Raw genomic sequence first — 20,100 nt, forward strand, 5'->3', positions numbered from 1 at the left:
GAGCGTGTCGGGGGTGTGAAGTATTTGGGGTGTCGGGGTGCGTCGTTGCTCACGTCAGTAGATTTTGGCTGGTGGGACTGGCTAGTCAGCCGAGTTAAGCCCATTCGAGGATGGGCGTCTTGCATGGCTTTTTCGCCGTTCGCCGACTCCGGAGCGTCTTCTCGGAAAAAGAAAAGGGGCCCTTTTTTGCCTCCCCTTTGTGCACGTTTCCCACCTATCCCCCCCCCCGCCCCCCGGACCCACAGGCACAGCACGAGTAGGGAAAGCCGGCTGCACACACCCCCGTCTTAATCTTTTTGGCTCTTGCGTTCTGGTGTGAAGTAGAAATTCAAAGGACGGCTGCCATTCGGCGTATGTTTACTTGGGCGTAATCCGCATTGAAATGGGTGGGAGTCATCTCCCAGTAAACCATGCGTAAGATCGGGCTGCATCGTTAATAAGCGATGTATGAATAGTTGCTCTCCCTCTACGCTTTTTTCATACAAGGCAATGGTGGTCCTCCAGGAGGCGTGGAATTCACCGTCAATTTAGACACGCATTCCCTTGGAACGGGCTTTCTTCAGGGTTCTGAGCCTGACAGCGTTTGATTTGATTTGGATTTGTTGATTTCGATTTCTGTGAGGGCGTAGACCCGGATAGGTTCTCATGATAAACAGGAAAGGGTTCAGACGACACTAACGGCATTCTGCGGTCCTGCCTCCCTCAAGCTGAGCATTCAGCCAAAGTATGAAGGGGAGTTCGCATAACCTGTTGTAAGGCTATTTCTTCTTACACCGGTATTCTGTTACTCCACAAGTAATGCTAAGACATGTATATCAAATGCAGCCCTTGTCAAGGGGAGAAAGTAGAAGACAGTGATTTTTAAATTGAATGAATTGTCTGTTCACAGACATTTCAAATGCAGCAGTTCACACGTAGCACATGATCAGGGATCTACCAGCCCCCCTCCCCCTGCCAAGTTCCCCTTCCCAACATTTCCCAAGGGAAGGGTCAACAGGGAGTGCAGTGGGGAGTATGGCAGCTTTGGCACCCTTGTTTGAAAGTGCCCCACATCCAAAGCAGTAGCTGCATTCAAAACTTCTCCCCACCACCACCACCACCACCATTTGCCTTTCCTATGGTGTCTTCAAGCGCCTTTGGGCAGCATCACTCCTGCTTGCCTTTCCCAAAGGAAAAAGGGGTGTGAGTGCTGATGGGTACTACATCTGAAGGCACCCTGAACGCCTTCAAACAGCAGTGTCCAACCTTTCTTCCTGCTTGCCTTTTCTTCTCTGGAGAAGGAAGGGGCGATATGTGAGGCAGGTTGCAGATTTTGCCCAGTGTGGCCCAGGGTTGTTCAGGTGCCTTGGCCAGGCAACTGCCAAACAATTCCCAGCCTTCCTCCAAACTTTGAAGACAGTGGGGATCACTGTGCACCTGTCTGGACAACCTCTGCAGCTTCAAAGTTGGATAGGAAGTCTGGCTGCTTGTCAGGCTCACCAGAGGGTGACACCACACTTGCCTTGGTGAATGGATTTGTTGAAGTCTGACCATGATTTTTCCACCCTTCATACTTTACATAGGTCTGCCAGCTATTCACCCAGCTTCTGCTGCTGTGCCTTCTGACTTCCACCACGGATTTCAGTGAGGCCAAACGCACTGGCATTCAGCCACCCGAAATCCATGGCGGAACGGCCTGCCGCCCCCCCGCGGATTCCCCCCGGAACGAGACTCACCTGGGGTGGATGTTCCAGATGGTGGCAGCTGGTCTTTCGACCGGCTGCTGCAGCTGCCATTTGCATTCTGGTCTTTGCCGTGATAGGCTACGTAAGTCTTTACGTAGCCTATCACAGCGAGCCAATAATAATAAAAAAAACAGCGTATGCAAATGGCGGCAGCTATGGCGGCTGCCATTTGCGTTCCCTATTTTTCGCCGTTCTAGCCTACGTAAATATTTACGTAGGCAATTACGGCAAAAAAAAGGGGGGGGAACCGCAAATAGCGTAGTGGGCGCTATTTGCGTTCTTTTCCCCCCCCCCGCCATTTTATCCTATGTAAATATTTACGTAGCTTTTACGGCGAAAAAGAAGAAACGCAAATAGCGCCCACTACGCTATTTGCAGTTCCCTTTTTTTTTCACCGTAATTGCCTACGTGAATATTTACGTAGGCTAGAACAGCGAAAAATAGGGAACGCAAATGGCAGCTGCCGTAGCCGCTGCCATTTGCATACGCAGGTTTTTTTTGTTTGGGGGGGGCATGCCATGATAGGCTGTGTAAAGACTTACGTAGCCTATCATGGCAGCCTGAAAGGACGCAAATGGCAGCCACCACAGCAGCCCGTCCGCAGCTAGAAGTCCGGCTGCAGACGGCCCTGGCTGGCTGCTCCGTGGAGCTGCCGCGGAGCAGAGCCTGCCGAGCAGGATTCCGGGGGGGAGGACCGGATCGCCTCCCCCCCCGTCGAGGATTCCAGGGGGAGGGACGGAGCGCCCACCCCCACGAACAGAATCTGCGAACAGGTAAGTCACTTTCGTACATCCCTACTTCTAACAGCAGTTTGAAGTTGGGACATTAGCGTGTGATGGTATATTTCCATGCTGTGAAAAGATTCCTGCTGATTATTGCATATCAGACCGTTGTGATACAGGAGCAGGTCAGCTTGGTTTTTCTTCGAGTTCATCGGCAGCCCTACCAGTAGCTTTGATGACCAGCACCTAAATATTTGATTGATTCAGTTGAAAAGTATTGTACCTGAGAGCTATGAATAGAGCTGTGCACAAATGGCCTCTCAAAATTTTCCACCTTATTTGTGGGCAGAAAAATTTGGGAGATAATTTCACCAAATTTCTCCAGGGGAAGGAGGAATTCTCAACAGTTTTCATAGATACAGCTCCCCATTGGCAGGGCTTGTAGCACCTTTCGCCGTTGTAGCACAGTTTCTTTCTTTTTTGGTAAGGATTTTGGGGGGTTTCACGCTGCAACATCATCAACTGTGTTGGCAGGCTGGCCCCTGTTTTTCATCCACCACAATGCAGGTGTGTGTGTGGTGGGGGAGTGGGGGGCAGTGTTGTGTCAAGCTCCAGGGATGAGGTGGACTTAGTGCTTTGCCAAAATCTGTCCTCCAATTTCCAGAAAGTTTTCTTCCTTCCTCCTTGAAAGGGGCTTGTGTTGCTCTGCCTCATTCTCAGGACAGTCTATCACTTATGTTGAGTTTCTTTTGGTGGTGTTTTTGAGCTTACCTCATCACAGCTAGCCTCCCAGGCTGCCTGCACATCCTGACCTGAAAAGCCCTAAGGGAGGAATGAGCTCATGATGCCTTCCATGGGGTTTTGATTGAAGCGTAGGGAGCTGAGGAGGCTACAGGCTGCCAAAGTGATGATTGTACAATGAAAGACAGGACATTGGGCTCATTCCTCGGCCACCTTCTAAGTAAGGTAGGCCCAAGAAAACCAAAGCCAACTACTGAGAATTTCTCTGAAATGTCTTCGCCATTTAATTTTTTTTCAAAATCAATTTGTCTTCTATCAGATTGAATGAGAATGGTCAAAAGAAGTGTGGGAGAAATTTTTGGCACAGCACTAGCTATGAACATTTCTAGAAGATGCCCATCCACACATACAAAACATGAACAATATGCCACACCCCTTCCGGATTTGCCCATAGGGGTGCACATCTCAGTCTGTCCTTGGTTTTTAGGCAATTGCCCAAGGCAGTATTGTTCTTTTGGGCTTTGGAGTTTCTGTGACTGGCTTAATTTTGTTCTAGATTTCCTCCTCCTGTTGACATTTCTATGTTTTGTGGTGTTGCTGCCAGTTTTTATTATATTGTATTGCTTTAATTATTGTTTTTAATATGTTGTATTGGAGTTTAATGATAGGTACCTTGTGGACTTTTGAATGGTAACCTGGCAACATGGTATACAAATGTTCTAATATTTGTTTCTTCAGCCATCCCATGCTTTTTAAAGGGTTTTACTTTAAGATGTTGATCCTATATGAAGTTATAGACAATAAACATCAGGAAACAACAGGAAGGCAAACAGCTTATTCCTATGTTTGTGTTACTTGGTGGTAAGATCTAGTTTAATGAGACTTGCTCACAAGTATGCTTCTGTAGGATTGCGCTGAAAAGTAGAAATAGAGCTCAGGGATGTGGGGGATGGAAATCCATACATCTTTGGGACTGCGGTCCTATACCTACTTACCTGGGAGTAAGCACGATTAAAAATGAGTCCTATGAGTAAGCATGGATAGGATTGCACTCTGTGTTATTTGAATTGCCAGTACACATCCATTAAACTCCATGTAAAGGAATGTGTAAACACACAGGTATTCAGCTTATGGGTATACAGATGTTGATTAAGGAAAAATATCAGTTCTCGAATTGCATAATGGTTATTATGAGGTCAAACACAATAGAGACTGTAGAGTGCTGGGCATATGAGAAGTGCAATGAAAATAAATAGTAATAATAGTGAAAGTGAACAAGTATTTATGTCTGCCTAGAGATAAATTCATGAATAGGCATTTATATGCTCTTTCCTCCATCTAGTGTGTAGAGCTAAAAGAATATGGGAACATTATTTTTCCTGGACACTGATGTCAACTTTGGACAAATTGCGGGAAAAGCTGAATTAGTGCTGTAGTTAGCATGTTACCAACAGTAGTAAAGGGGGATGGCTGTAATTGGAGCAGAAAAGGTTTTGTGAAGTTTTTTCTGATAACAGATATTATCAGATATTAACCATGTGACAGGCAGATATACAGAGCCTCTATATGTGCTCACAGTATATATTCATACGTTATTTCTTATTGTTTCCTCACATTGACTGGCAGTCCAAAGAAGAAAATGTAATCAGTTCTGGGTTTGGTGTAAACTCTTTTGCACTTTATCATAGATGCCATGGCAAGCCCCGAAAAAGATCATTACAGAATGAAAAGTTATAAAAACAATGCCCTAAATCCCCAAGAAATGCGGCGACGAAGAGAAGAGGAAGGTATTCAGCTTCGGAAGCAAAAAAGGGAAGAACAAGTAAGTCTTCAAAGATTCAGACCGCAATCCTATACCCACTTACTGAGAGTAAGCCTCGTTTAAACCAGTGAACTTCTCAGTAGACATATATAGGATTGCTTGTAATAAAGCAGGTTAAATTGTTCAAGTCACGGGAACCATATGAGTGCTGTATATGGAAATGTGTGTCCATAGTTTGCTAAACCAAGAGGTGTTAAGGAGCCAATGTAGCCTCAAGTTTTGTGATGTACCATCATAATTGTTTTTCTAGCCCATAGAAAACACTTATTTGTTAATATACAAGGGGCTGGGTTGTTTTACATTTGCAGTGTAATTTAAATGTTCCTCTGCTTGTATATAGACTAGCCTTCCCCAACCTGGTGCCTTCTAGGTGTATTGGACTATAACTCCCATCATCCCCAGCTAAGTCACCTGAGGCAATGGGAGTTTTAGTCCAACCCATCTGGTGGGCACCAGGTTGAGGAAGGCTGGTGTAGACCTGTGTTTACAGTAACTGATTATAATGTGTCTCTATTTGGGCTTTGTTTTTTTAAAAAAACAATATGGGCTTAGTTTGTTTTTAATGTAGGAATTGTATTTTCACAGTAGGAAAATATTAACGTATTAGAGCAATATGACAGTGGAACCAATTATCTAGGGAGGTGAAGGGCTCACACTGGAGGCATTCAAGATGAAGCTGGACAGCCATCTGTCAGGGATGCTTTGACTTGGATTTCTGCATTGAGCAGGGGGTTAGACTTGATGGTCTTATAGGCCCCTTCCAACACTACTGTTCTATGATTCTATGAACATAAGACTTGCCTTGCTGGATAAGACCAAGGTCCATCAAGTCCAGCATTTTTTTCATTAACAGTGGCCAGACAGATGCTTCTGGACACAAGTAGAACGTAATGGTGCTAGCCATTCTCTGTTTGTTCCCAGGATCTGATATTTTGAGGTATAAAGGGTTTAGAGATATGATACATCAAGACAGCAGTTCTTGTTGCATGATAGATTTGCCCTGGCTTCCCTTCCAGAACTGTTTTCAGAGAATGAGAAACAATAGCTACTAGTCTATGAAGATTAAATAACTTCAAAATTACAATGATAAATATTCAAGTTTGTGTAATGCTTCCAAACTGGAAAGCTTCTAGGCACAGTTCAGACCTACAAGATAACAAGATAGAAAACAAGATAAAGTTTAAGATTATGTATGTTTTTCTTCACAAACTGATCCTGCTCTTCTCTAGCAGTTTTTAGCAGTGCATATGACCATCATTGAAGTGGCTGAAAATACAGCTGGGTACATTCCTAAATTTTTGTGAACTGCCCAGAGAGCTTCAGCTGTTGGGCAGTATAGAAATTAAATAAATAAATAAATTTATTTCTAAAGCTACATTTAAAAAAAAATCCTGCTTATAAGGTGGTTCTCAAAGTTTAGGAGCATGTATTCATAGATTAAGGGCGCAATCTTATGGCTGCTAGTCAGCGGCTAGACAGCCATAGGATAGGTCAGTTCCCTGAGAACCTACCTCCACCCCCTCCCACAGTGCCTCGTAGGCAGCGCGGAACGGCCCTGTGCTCCGTGCTCAGAAGAGGAGCACGGAGCGGCGAAAACAGGGCGTTCCTGGGGGCGTGCCAGGGCAGGGAAGTTGGAAACCCGGTGTGACACATCCAACATGTCGTCCGGCTGCTGCTTCCCATGCTCTGCCTTCCCACAGCTAGACAGCCGAAATTGGCTGTCTAGTCGCAAATGCAAGGCGGCTGAAGTGCAGAGGGGATGATCCCCTCCGCGCTTCTCCTGCCCTGCACTGGATAGGCAGTTGCTCCCGAGTTCAGAGGCAGCTGCCTATCCCAGTAGGATTCCTCCCTAATTGATTTTCACATTTAAACAGCTAGGAAATGGAGTTGATCAAATGGGTTTTAAAAGAGAGAAACTAAGAAAAATAACTCTATAAGCTAATTTAAAACACAGTTCTCTTCCACTCCCCCACCCCCCAATCAAATACACATCTGATGAGTTCTTTCACTTTTTTTCTTAGTTATTTAAACGCAGAAATGTTTCTCTACTGGGAAATGAAGAGTCAATGCAAGAAAGTCCAATCCAAGATCCTGATGTGAGCTCTACTGTACCTATTCCTGAGGTAAATGACCCCAAACTGACTTAAAGTATGTTAAAAAAATTGTGGCTAAAGCTTCAGACAGTGATAATGACTTCTCATTTAGGAAGATGTAATTACATGTGATATGGTACAGATGGTTTTCTCAGACGATCCTAACCAGCAACTTGCAGCTACCCAGAGATTTAGAAAACTGCTTTCTAAAGGTAAGTTAGTATTGTGCTTTTTGCTTTCTTTTTAAATGGACACTGTAAATGTTATTCGCACACATTCAACATTACATTGGAAAAGTATTTATTTTTAAAATATAGCTTGTTAAACATTTTCATTTGCTTTTTCATCACATGAGTAATCGTATTCATTCAGATATAATGACTGAATGCCAAAAATCACTTTGTGAAAACAAACAAATTGAAACAGCAACAAGCAGCAACTATACTTCGCTGCCCTAGTAATCTATCTAGTGTTTGCTGTAAAGCAACTTGAAATTAATCATTCTTTTATTGGATGCACTTTAAAGTTTGAGACACAAATGGGTGTTCTGTTGCTGTGGTAATTGTATTTGTGTCAACTGTTTAAAACAATTTCTATAAAATGGGCTATCACAATAGTAATTTGAAACTCTGCTTTGGGAAGAGGACAAGTAATTGTTTGAGCTGATATTGCACATATCAGCTACATTATTCTCAGGATATTTTTAGTGTTACAGTTGTTTTAAGGATAATTAGAGAATAATCCTATGGCCACTAGGCAGTGTCTAGAGGGTCATAGGATTTTTCAGTTTGTGGGAACCGAGCTCGGAGCCAAGGCTCCGAGTACGGTTCCCAGAGATGACGCTCCCCCCAGCCAGCCTGCTTCTTTCTGTGCCGGCTACTTCTCCGCGTTTGGGAATGGAGTGCGGAGAGAGTGAGAAGGGGTGGCCCTGGGGGTGGGGAGGGGAGGAGACCACGGAAGCCTCTTTACGAGGCTTCCTGTGTACTGCACAGCCTCCCTCCCTCCCACTCCAACATGTGAAATCCCACCTCTAGCTGGAAATGCAGGGCAGCTGGAGCATAGAGGAGAGGATTCTGTATTGGATAGGCGTCAGCTTCTGAGTTTGGAGGCTGATGTCTATCTCCATAGGATTGCGCCCTTAGGGTACAATCTTATGCATGCTGGAATTGTAGAACTTTTTTCTGTCTAAACATGCATAGGATTTCACCATTAGTGAAAGGCATTGCTACTACTAAACCCCTTTGTTAGTTAATATAATGTACAACTAGATAAGATGCATGCTCCCTCAGAGTTTATTCTTGGATTTTTTTGCTTTAATAGCCTAATTAACTAGGGCTGCAATCCTCTAACCATGTACCTGGGAGTAAGCACCATTGAATTCAATAGCATTTACTTGTACCTCCTTCCAGCCTTGTTACTAACCCCCCCCCCCCAAGTTACTGACCTGCAAAAATGTTGATTTCCCTGCTTTTTTCTCATAAAAGTAGCCCCTATTATGAGTAAGGAGCAGTCCGTTAAAAAAAAAAAAAACCTTTCAGGCTGGAAGTGCAGTAGGGTGGTGAAGGAGAAACAGAATACTCCTTTACTAGTCTGCTGCATTTCCATCCAGTCCATGGAGGAAGGGGCTTCACTTCTCCATAATCGGCACAGAAGCCAAGGGGGCTGGCAAAGGAGGGACAGATAAAGCACTCTCCAGCCTGCTCGCTCACATGGAGGAAATTCCACACACTTGCCTGTGTGGAATTCCTGGTCACTAATGGTGACCAGGCAAGTGGTTAAATACAAGACTGTCTCTTTCCTTTTGGCCTCAAAGTCATCACGGAGGACTGTTCTCAGATGAAGAGAAGCCTGTTGGGGGATGCTTTCTTCTTTCCAGCCATCCAGATTCCTAGTCCCAGCTGTATAAAGGTTTATACCTGCATGCTACTGCCAGTCTATGCTAATTCTTGGAGTTCCTTCAAGCTGTGTTTATGCCATTCTGAGACTTTATCCTACCCCGCAGAAGCCCCCAGGTTGTAATCCTTCATACAAGCATAATTAAGTTGTGGAATTCAGTACCACAACATATCTTAGATGGCTTTAAAAGGGAATAGACACATTCATGGAAGCTAAGTTTACCAATGGCTTTTAGCCTTGGTAGATCGATGGAGCCTCCATATTTAGAGGCACTATGCTGCTGAATATTAGTGTTGGCAGGGAGGGGCAAAAATGGAGGAGAGCTGTTGCTTATGGGTTTCCCCAAGGCAGCTTCTTGTCACTAGGAAACAGTGGACGAGATGGGTCCTTGGTCCTACCCAGCTGGGCTCTTATATTTTTAACCCTCAGCATCTACACACAGACACTGAGGCGTACAATTATATAATTGATCACCTTTTGGTTGATGCAGTATTTAATCAAATCTGCTTGGTTGACAGCTTATTCATTACATGAGCTAGAAAAACATAGATATTACATATTACATTTTAACCTTTCTTCCAGGGAGCTCTTTGCAACATTTTAACATCATATCCCTATGAGCTAGGTTAGGCTCATAGTGAGCACTGAACACTCAGTGAGCTTTATAGCTTAATACAGATTTAAACTTGGATGTCTTCATCTAAACCCAGTATTCTACCAACTATCTCACAATAGCTCTGCTGCTTAGGGGTTTTTTCCCCCTGTATTTGCTCTCTTCTTTAATCTTCTCGTGAACTGAGTTTTGATGTAACTTTTGTTTTCATCAGTCAAAATAACATTTATTTTCAGAACCTAACCCTCCAATAGATGAAGTCATACAAAAACCAGGAGTTGTGCAAAGATTTGTGAAATTTCTAGAAAAGAATGACAATTGCACTCTTCAGGTGGGTTCACACGATAATATGTGCTAAGGTTTTAGGAAAATGTCAACATTTTAAGAATTCAGGTCCATACACTGGGAGATGGTGGTGTACATGTGTGTGTTTTTTCTCCAGTCTTGTCACCTCTGCAGAGAAAGTGCTTTTTTATAGTTCCAAAATTATATGGCTGTTCGTCCATACTGTCAGAATAACTTTTGTAGTGGGAAGGCTGAGGGAGTTTGAGAGAAGAACAAGGAAACATGGGCATAAAAGAGACACTACAAGAGTGAGGTCAAAGGGAGGCAGCATCTGATCTGATCCAGTTGTGCAGTGACCAAAAAGGCTGCATTGGGGATTAGGAAGGAAGAGTTTGATTTCTGCTTCTGGTAGGTGCTGACAGTCCTCTCCCCTGTATTAGGGAGAGATATAGTTTGTTGATGGGAGAAAGATTGTAACCTCTGTCCCAGTACATCAGTTAGGCAGCTACATAGGAGCTCCCTGCCACTTAAACCATTGGGAACATGCCCCAGTGTGCACATGTTATAGGTGCAACAGAAACACACATACATTTGTTAAAGCTTTATTGAACACTGTAAGTGGTAGGTAAGTTGAGGCTGTGTTGGACTGGGACTTCTGGCTGCTAATCCTGCTGCCATAGTCATTCTTTGCTTCTTCTGTGTTTTCAGATATAGGGTATTTCTACTTGTAATAAAATAATTTAAGTCCAGGAAGTATACATTTGTATCCTTTTAACAAAACTTTGAGGTAGGTTAAGCTGAGAGCAAGTTACTTAGCCAGGGCTACCAACAGAGCCTCATGGCTAAGCAGGGATTTTAACCTATTTCTCCTCTGTTGGAAGCCCAACACTTTGTATTCCCTTCAATAAGATATTTGTAAAATACAGGGTTAGCTAGACAGTATTTTATTTCACTATAATAAATAACGCAATTATAAAATATTGTATATGAAAGAAAAAACTGTTTAGAAGATACAGAATCTGTTGTGCAGTGTTTTGTTTATCTAATATATTTTTGCCCTTTAGTTTGAAGCAGCATGGGCTCTTACAAATATAGCATCTGGAACATTTCAACACACCAAAGTAGTAATTGAGACTGGAGCTGTTCCAATTTTTATTAAATTGTTGAATTCAGAACATGAAGATGTCCAGGAACAGGTAACTTTTTGTGGATTTTTATCACTAATAGTGCTAAAGTGTTGGGCTTCAAAGAACTTTAGGAAGTACTTGTAATGGTACAGACTTGTAAAAGAGGCCTAGCACCAAGACACTGATCTGCTCTGGATGTAATGCTAAGCTATAGTTACCGTTAAGTGCACAAACCATGCACTCTCCTCTTCTCATCTGATATGGCCATGAGGAGGAGATTGGAAGCTTCCGATTCCATTTTTAATTAACCGTGGTTTGTTATGTCTGAGCCCAGAACTGTGATTAATCTTAACTATGATTTCGGGAACCTAATTTACAATCCTGGCTTGTTTTCCTAAACTATAGTTAAGATTAACCAATTTGTCGGATTTGGACATAGGTAGCCACTATTTGTTTAAAACAGAAGTAAAAGCTCCCATCTGTGCCAGAAAACAAGGGAGCTCACAAGCCCAAGGCTCATTCACATAATGCTAAACCACAACTGAGGCTACAGTTTCACATATTTTAGAAATGTTATACTATGGTAGCCAGTGTAATCCTCTTATTTCAGATACTTAAATAAGCAATCCTGTGCATGCTTACCTGGGAGCAAACCTTGTTGTAATCACCTGTACTGACTTCTGTGGAAATATGGTTAGAATTGCATTATTAGGAACTTACTGATGGGTAGCAGTCACCTTGGATTTTGACGAGCAGTATTATCTCAGTTGTTATTTGTGACTGTGTATGCTTAGTCTAATTAAATATTATTGTGTCTCATGTAGGCATGCAGTAATTGAGGCTAAACAAACTAGTTCTTTCTTGGCGTCAGAGAGCATTATTTATATATATTCTTGTGGAGCTTGACTCACTCTCCAGTGACCCCTGCCTCCTATAAAATAGGCATTTGCGGGCCACTTTAATGACTCATACGATGTCATATAGGTGCCTGACCATAGCTGCTACCCCTATGAAATCTCCATACGGATGGTAAGTTACAGTTATCCGTAGCAGGAATGAGCACTGGCTCATTAATCTTTCAGTGATTGCTCCTGTGCCATCACTGACTTGGATTCAGTGCTGGCACAAGTAGCTGTAGCCTCTTTGCACCAGTGTTGCAATTTTTCTCCCTATTATGTCTTGTTGAAATAATACAACAGCTTTTAGGATTGGGCTGCAAATGTCAGCTCTCAGGGTGGTGCTTTTCATTATTTCATTCTAGTGTTCATTTATGTAACATTGTATACATCCTTGAGTTTTTATACATCTTATATGCTTTACAAAATGTGCTAACTTTTATTAAGGACTGCAATATACAAGAGTTACAAATGAACTGAATAAAGAGCTTTTTTAGAAAAATGTATGCATATTAATTTATCGCTTTGTTTCTAAGGCAGTGTGGGCTCTTGGCAACATTGCTGGAGACAATGCAGAATGTAGAGATTATGTGTTAAGCTGTGGAATACTTCCCCCACTCTTACAGTAAGTATTGATCACTTCTGGCATTAAATAGAATTTTATGTACATCTAAACAGTTGAAATGTCTAAGCCTAATTGCTATTCTTTCAATGGTAGCTTGATAACTTAATCAGGGAAAGAGCAATCCTATGTCCCCTAGACAGCGTCTGGGGGACATAGGATATTTCAGGTTCCTGCATCCGAGGCTGAAGACAGAGTTCTGACCGTGGAGCCAGGAAACTAAGCTCTCCACCCCTCCCTCACAGCTGGCTCAGAGAAAACTGCGCCAGCTGCTTCTATGAGCTCACAAACACGCGCTCATAGAGGGGTTAAAGGGGGCATGTCAGTGGGAGGGGAGGAGATCTGAACTATCTCCAGCTGTCCCCAGCCTCCTTCCCTCTCCAAATCCTCCGCTAGTTGGGTGAAAATACCTGTCTAGCTAAAATGCTAGTTCAGAGGCTTACAAGTACCCAGGGCTGATCTGATAGGATTGTCTCCTCTAAGATTGCAGTCCTATTCCAGCTTTCCTGGGGTTAAGCCCTGTTGTATTCAATGTAAATTTAGAGTAGACATATATAGTATTGTGCTGAGTTACGTAATTTAGATGCTGGCTACTGACATAAACAGATTATGCTAGTAGCCAGTACTGTTGATTAATTATCAAATTAATTGTTGTCTTTCTTGGCAGACTCCTTACGCATTCTAACAGACTTACAACAACTAGAAATGCAGTCTGGGCGCTTTCAAACCTCTGTAGAGGCAAGAATCCACCTCCAGATTTCAGCAAGGTAGGTTCCACATTTCACTCAACAAAAATGCTATAATGATCAAAAACATACATTGTTTTGATACAACATATATTCTCATACAAAGCTAACATTTTCAAAGTCTCCGTTGTTGGGTTAATTTCCAGTTAGAGAGTTCTTTTGGTTGTACAATGAAATTAAATATTTATACTAAATTCAAATTTCCCTGATTTATGAACTTTACTTTTGAAGTAACAAATTATCATAACAGAGTTGAAATTTGGTATAGCACAGTAAGCAATTAGGATGCCTAATATCAAGGTAGTTCAGCCAAAAAAAAGTCATTTAGGGAGCAATCCTATGCATGTTTAGACAGCAAAATGTCCTAAAACTCTCAACATGCCCTAGCCAGCCATGCCGACTGGGGTATGCTGGAAGTCATAGGACCTTTTGTTATATGTTTTTCAGTTTTTTAGGCACGGACTATCTACAAAAATGCATGTTGTTCACCTCATTCTAGATATGTTTTATAAATAAAATCCAGCTGCATGCCCTGAAATCCCCTTGATCTTATTTAGGCTTAAGCTTATATAACTGTGCACTGGATCGTAGTCTCTGATATTGCTGAGACTAAGGCTGCAATCCTGTTCACATCCTTGCAGGCATCAGGGCTATTGACCTAGCAGCACTCAGTGGTATACCCTCTCCCATTATCCTCTCTAGGTGCTCCCTTTTCTAGATTGTGTAGTGTAATGCACTGGTTTATATATAGATTAACTACCTGCCATAAAGATTGTTAATTTTTTAAAATATTTTGGAAAGCTCTGGAGCTAGCCTAGAAGTGGAACACCTCTCGAGTTAGCCTTCGTCTTGAGTACCATGCTCCCATTGCCTGCTCCGAGGGCTTCTCCAGGCTTCCTGGGCCTGGGAGAGCCTGTTCACTTGCCTCTCTGATTCTTGGCACCTAGACACTAGGCTAGCAGACTGCTGCGATCTGCTTTTCCAGGCCCTGCTTCTAGCCACCACAGATGCACTGTTTAATTAAAATAATGTATAGAAGCCTTAGAGGAAAGGTTTCAACTGGTCAGCAACTACTTAGCCTTTAGCAGCCACAGAGACTGGCTAATCACTGCATCATAGAAAAGGCACAGCAATGGCATTCTATCCCCTTTCCTTCTTTCAACTGGCTGTTTATCTGTTCCCTCTGTTACAGTGGCCTCTGCCTTAAAGAGGAAGCAGGCCTCCAATCTGATGTCTGCCTAATGCTTCCCAGGTCCAGCCCTCTTGAAGAAGGCAGACTATAGAAGCCTGGACCAGTCTATAACATATAAATGCTCCCAGGTGTTGGTTATATTTATGTGGTCATTCTGGTTCCGCCAGAGCCAGTGGTTATATCACATCAGGTGTATTTGGTTGAACCATTATTCTGAACAAGTAACCTGATTTAAAAAACAACAACAACAATTGAAGGTTTTTTGCAGGTGTATTTCAATTCATATTAACAGAGACTTTCAGAGAATGGCTCAGGTTTTGTTCCAGTTTAGAAAAACATAAAAGCTCAGTTTAGTTTTTGTTCAGGCTGTTTGACCTTTACTGCATATGTAGTCCACAATCCATTTACTCAAGGATACTCCAGTTGAAGTTAGTGTGGCTGCTGTGGAGTAAGTGGGTTGTGGATTTAGGTATACATCATCCTAAAGTGTAGGGAGGCAGACTCAAGGTTTTTTTTATTACAACCTAAGACTTGAGCACGCTCCGGGAGAGAGCGCAGGACAGGAAGGCCTGGCGTGCTATGGTCCATGGGGTCACGAAGAGTCGGACACGACTGAACGACTGAACAACAACAACAACAAGACATGTACAGGATTATATTTTTAAAAAATGATGATGGCATTGAGATAATTTAACAGTAAATGGTTTCCGCTCTTTAGAAAAATGCTTGCAATAGATACTAAATTTCTAAGAAGAGGAAATACCTGATCATGCCTCTCTTTTTTAACACTCTTAAGGTTCGTCCTTGCTTAGGTGTTCTGTCAAGACTGTTGTTTAGCAGCGACCCAGATGTATTAGCAGATGCTTGCTGGGCCCTCTCTTACCTTTCAGATGGACCGAATGATAAAATCCAAGCAGTTATTGATTCTGGAGTCTGCCGAAGATTAGTAGAACTTCTGATGTAAGTCCCTTTTAATCAAATAATAATTGTAAAGGCTGTAAATAATAATTTGTAAATAAATAATGGAAGACTGCTGTGAAAAGCATCAAACCAATGGTGCTGTTTGCATATAATGATGGCAAATTGTGGGTTAATTAACCAACAATTTACCACAGTGCATGCCAGGTGCGTTCCGCAGCCTTTTTTAACATTCCACTGTGGATCAGAGGTTGCTATGTGACGTCCGAACCTAACTACTAAAGTTAGCTATGAGTTGTTTAACCCACAATTAACCTATAGTGTCCAGATTTGGACATCACATCAGCCTGATCAAGGATTAAATATTCAAAATGGCTGTGGAATGCAACCAGCACGCACTGCAGCAAATCATGGTTAATTAATCCTTGATTTGCCACTATTACATGTGAACCAAGTTACTATGTCAGCACCTCATTCCAACACAGCAGACAACCCCTCTATCCATAGGCCTGATGAGAGTTTTCTTCCTACAGCCCAATCTATCTGCAGTGATAATGTAGCAGCTATTTTTTCTGCCTTTATTCTCTTCTATATTCTGTGTCTTTCCTATCTTAAATATTCTGTGACTCAGCAGGAACTCCACCAAAAGCTGAGAAGCAAGCTTATAGATAAATGACAGGCACATAGCCAGTGTAGCTTATTTAATCTGTTGATACAAATTGGATTGTATACTATAAACAAGCTGGATCTCCAAGAAAATGCTGCAATGTGGAATGCTCCTCTTCAGTATTCCAGACAGGCAGGCATTCTTTTGGGATACTGTGTTCCATTTCCCCACCATACTGGTTTTCCCTCCTGTTCCCTTCCTCTTGGTTCTCAGTAGCCCTATTTTAGCTACATAGTTGTCATAGTGCCTTGTTCACTATTAGTGTATATGAGGATTATAAGTCAGGAGCCAGGAAGTTGGTGTTTTAGCCCAGGGGTTCAATTTTCTGTTCTTGTCTGTATCTTATGAGACATAAATGATGTGATACGACCAGACAGATTAATATATGTTATGGTCTGAAGGTAACATTGAGAATAATTTAACTTGCTCTGTGTAGTTCAAACCCATACTAACTGAATTTCCTTAAATGATTATAAGTGCCAATCACACTAAAGATTGAGATTGCTGGTAGGAAGGGTCTGTCTTGTACTCTACAGTGAAACAAAGCTTAGCATGTAAACCTTCATTTGTTTATATACAGTATAGCAGGTGAGCAGATTTCAGACTTGCAGGATCTACTTTGTTTTTTACTAGAGCCCTGAGATCCACTAGCCAGAGTCAGGTGTATAATAGCAGCTCAGGCAGGCAGATATACACTATTAGGGAACAGGGCACCTCTGAAGACATGATGAGCCCAGAAATTTGCGATCCGTACCAGAACCCAGCTCACAGGTATTTTCACCCAAAATTCTATTTCTTCCCCATGCATTCTTCTTCAGCAACTTAATTTAGCTGGGTCAGGGGGAGCTTTTTAGTTGCCATTGTTAGATAATTGGCAGTTAGAAACCCAGCCGATCTACTGCAAGTAACCCAGAGATCTACCAGTAGGTCCCAATCTACCTTCTGCCTACCACTGCAGTACAGTAAACAAAATATTGGCCTTAAAAGCTTTTTCAGTACGTCATATTGTCTTGATGATAACAAAGTCCAGCACTTTAAGCACAAGTGCAATGACTTAATAATTTAGATCACATATGAAAAAAATACTTTATTCGCACTGTTTTGGCTTATTTAGCATGCACCTCAGAATTTGAATACACAAGTAAAACATGAATCTTTTGCTGTTTACTCATGAGTAGGTCTGCTGGTAAGTAGAGCTGTAGCCTACCACTGAAAGCATAGCATTTCTTAAGTAGTGGGTGTAAATGGCTGTATTTGTAGCAAATCTGTCAGCTGAAAAGGGCTACATTTCAGGCATCAGACAAGAGCTCTCCTAGCCAGCAGAACTCGTTTCCACAGTACGTGTTCAGACATTGCAGGGAACTCTGTAGGGAAGTAAATATGCTTGCGTCCCCTGCAACCGATCCAGACAAGTCACTATTCTCTCACTTCAGCCCCCCTCTGCAATAGGGGCACAATACTGGCTTACCTTTCAGGACTATACAGAGATAATATATGTGAAATGGTTTGAACACTTCAAATATGCTAAAGAAATCAAATATGCTACATAAATGCTTAGTAGTAGTATTCACAAACTAACCCATGTGATAATGTAAAGTGGTTTATTGCATCAGGAAACGTGCAGTTGTTTTCCACCCATAACACATGGTTTTAACTTCAGATGGCTTTATACTTCTATTTTCTTTAGGCACAATGACTACAAGGTGGTATCTCCTGCATTAAGAGCAGTTGGAAATATTGTGACTGGTGATGATATTCAAACACAGGTAAGTGGAATCTGTTAACTTGCAAAACTAGAGTGACCACATCTAATGGTTTATTTTTACTGATTTTTAAAAGATTACACCATTACACATTATTATTATATGTTAACTTAAAAGCAGCAGATATAAATGATGCTATGACTGAACTGATTCCAGTATGTGTATTATCCAGGCTTGTGTACAGTTGAAAAGAAATCTGCCTGCCTTGTTACACCTGAAGGGACAGTTCTGAAACTATCAAAAGGGCTTATTCTTTCCAGCAACTGTAATAATTGCAGTGAAGTAATATTTTCTCCTTTGCTGAGTTTAAACAAATGGCAGCAAATGAATTATTCAGTTGTATGCCAAAGTAACTGTGACTGAAGCCAGACCTTCAACATTCTGAGCGTCTGGCTCTCCTTAAAATAGGCCATGGCAGTTCAGTGGCTAAGTGTGAATTAAGATGGTTTGGGGAACTAAACAAAATAAGATTTAAGTGTGTTGGAAGATTTCTAAACCTAATTAGGGTACATGTGCTAACTCCAATCCTCGAGCTTCCCTTTCTCATGCTGGTTGTATCTTGGGCACCATTTTAAAGCTAGAAGTTTCTCTTGTATCTTTAGCAAGTTGCCCAGTCTGTGATTTTTTTTCAAAATTCAATACTTTTCTGTTTCTTCTGCTTCAGAATTGTGGTGGGAATAAATAACAAATTTCAGTTCATTTCTAACCTTATTTGGGGTATTTTGAGGGCACCATTTAGTATGCAGAACGTGTCTTCCATTGTCCATAGGGCTGTTGCAATACAGCAATTAGCTATGCAGTATTGTACAAGAGAGGTGAAATTAAATCTGGAGGTGGTGATATTCTTGTGTAATGGGAAGCGTGAGAATAGCTGTAGAACCTACCTATTATAGCACTGTGCAAACTGTTCTTTTATGGCTTGCAGAACAAGGCTAGAGTTATTTTCCTTTCACTCACAGTTGTTTGGATGCAACCATTTGAATTTAGGCAGCAATTTAACTCCATATTTTCAATTATGTACTTTTTGTGTTGGAGCTGAAACCCCAGCTCTGCTTTTGTGTTACATTATGGATGTGTATTTCTTCCTACACCTTCATGGTCATCTTTTATTGGAATCCAATACAGAACTTCTTTTTTTTCAAAAGCATGAAATTGTGTCTTATTCCTGCACAGACATTGAAAATATTATTATTATATCTATAAATAGCACTGAGCTAGTAACTATACATGTGAACGTTGTATTTATTTCAGCTATATGGACTGTATTTTTATTTTACATTGTTTAGGCAGAACTTTTCATCTTTCAAATTATTTTAGGTAATTCTAAATTGCTCTGCATTACCCTGTCTCTTACATTTGCTGAGTAGTCCCAAGGAATCTATTCGGAAAGAAGCGTGCTGGACAGTTTCTAATATTACTGCAGGAAACAGAGCTCAGATTCAGGTAACACTTGGTCTTCCTGTCCTATATACTTCAGTGTTGGTCTGTACCATGTTGGCCTTTACTTAACTGCTACTCCTTCTGTTCCTGTATCTCAATTTTTTTTTGTCTTTGGCTGTTCCACACACTGCATTATACTGAATACCTGGGCTATGCTTCAGAATGTATGTGAAAGGTGGTCTTGTCTCTTTCCTAAATAGATACTTTATTCATTAACTCAGAAGAGTTAAACAATTATGTTTTTGCATCGTGTCAGGTTAGTGTGCTCATGATTCTTCTGAACGATCGTATTGGCATAGCTCCGGTTTATGCACTTGCAGCCAGTGTGCCCAGCTATAGTTGCACAGCAAACAATCAAGACTATAAACCACTTGCATATTTTCATTGCTTCTGGAAATGAGAGTGGACAAAAACAGCAGAGGAGCTGCCAAGTGGGAAGATGCACCTGGCTCTACCTGTATGTGCCGGTGTCCAGTTCAAGATTAATCCAAATGTTTCAGGAATACTTGGTTGTTCTCTAACTACAGCAGTAAAACCATTCTTAAATCAGGTCCAGAAAGATAACTTAATTCTTTTTTAATGTGATCAAAGATAGCTTCAGGAAAGTGGCAGGAATTGCACACTCCGTGTGGATTTGTCACTGTTGTAGGGCCACTGTGTCTCGATCAGGCTCCCTTTCCTTTTTATGCTTGACTGGATTCCTTCCCCAAAGTTCTATATTTTGTCCTGTGCAGTAGCTTTGGGCAAGGTCAAGGCTTTAGTATGTTGAGGACTACACAAAGACAGGGAAATCTCTTCTCCCACAACTTCTGCCCAGCAAGTTGGCCCACAGC

The 20,100-nt window shown here is 41.8% G+C and overlaps 1 protein-coding gene across 5 annotated transcripts in view; it reads left to right on the forward strand.

Annotated features, from left to right (window-relative positions):
• Positions 1-20,100, forward strand: part of KPNA5 (karyopherin subunit alpha 5) — a 55,369-nt gene that overhangs the window by 120 nt on the left and 35,149 nt on the right. For 3 of the 5 annotated variants that reach the window (XR_014786663.1, XR_014786664.1, XR_014786665.1), the window contains exons 1-11: positions 4-2,497; positions 4,876-5,009; positions 7,031-7,132; positions 7,215-7,314; positions 9,848-9,942; positions 10,961-11,092; positions 12,456-12,544; positions 13,209-13,308; positions 15,276-15,439; positions 17,752-17,830; positions 19,145-19,270. Coding sequence is in view for 2 of the 5 variants with exons in the window: in XM_084827365.1 (XP_084683491.1) it covers positions 2,299-2,497; positions 4,876-5,009; positions 7,031-7,132; positions 7,215-7,314; positions 9,848-9,942; positions 10,961-11,092; positions 12,456-12,544; positions 13,209-13,308; positions 15,276-15,439; positions 17,752-17,830; positions 19,145-19,270 (1,320 nt within the window). In the remaining 3 variants the exon portion in view is untranslated. Of the gene's footprint in view, positions 1-3; positions 2,498-4,875; positions 5,010-7,030; positions 7,133-7,214; positions 7,315-9,847; positions 9,943-10,960; positions 11,093-12,455; positions 12,545-13,208; positions 13,309-15,275; positions 15,440-17,751; positions 17,831-19,144; positions 19,271-20,100 lie in introns of those variants that run through there. The other 2 variants (XM_084827365.1, XM_084827367.1) reach the window with 2 other exon arrangements.

The sequence above is a fragment of the Heloderma suspectum genome, chromosome 1 (genome assembly GCF_057233095.1).
Source record: "Heloderma suspectum isolate Gila_16-S chromosome 1, 16-S_ref, whole genome shotgun sequence".
NCBI lineage: Eukaryota > Metazoa > Chordata > Lepidosauria > Squamata > Helodermatidae > Heloderma > Heloderma suspectum.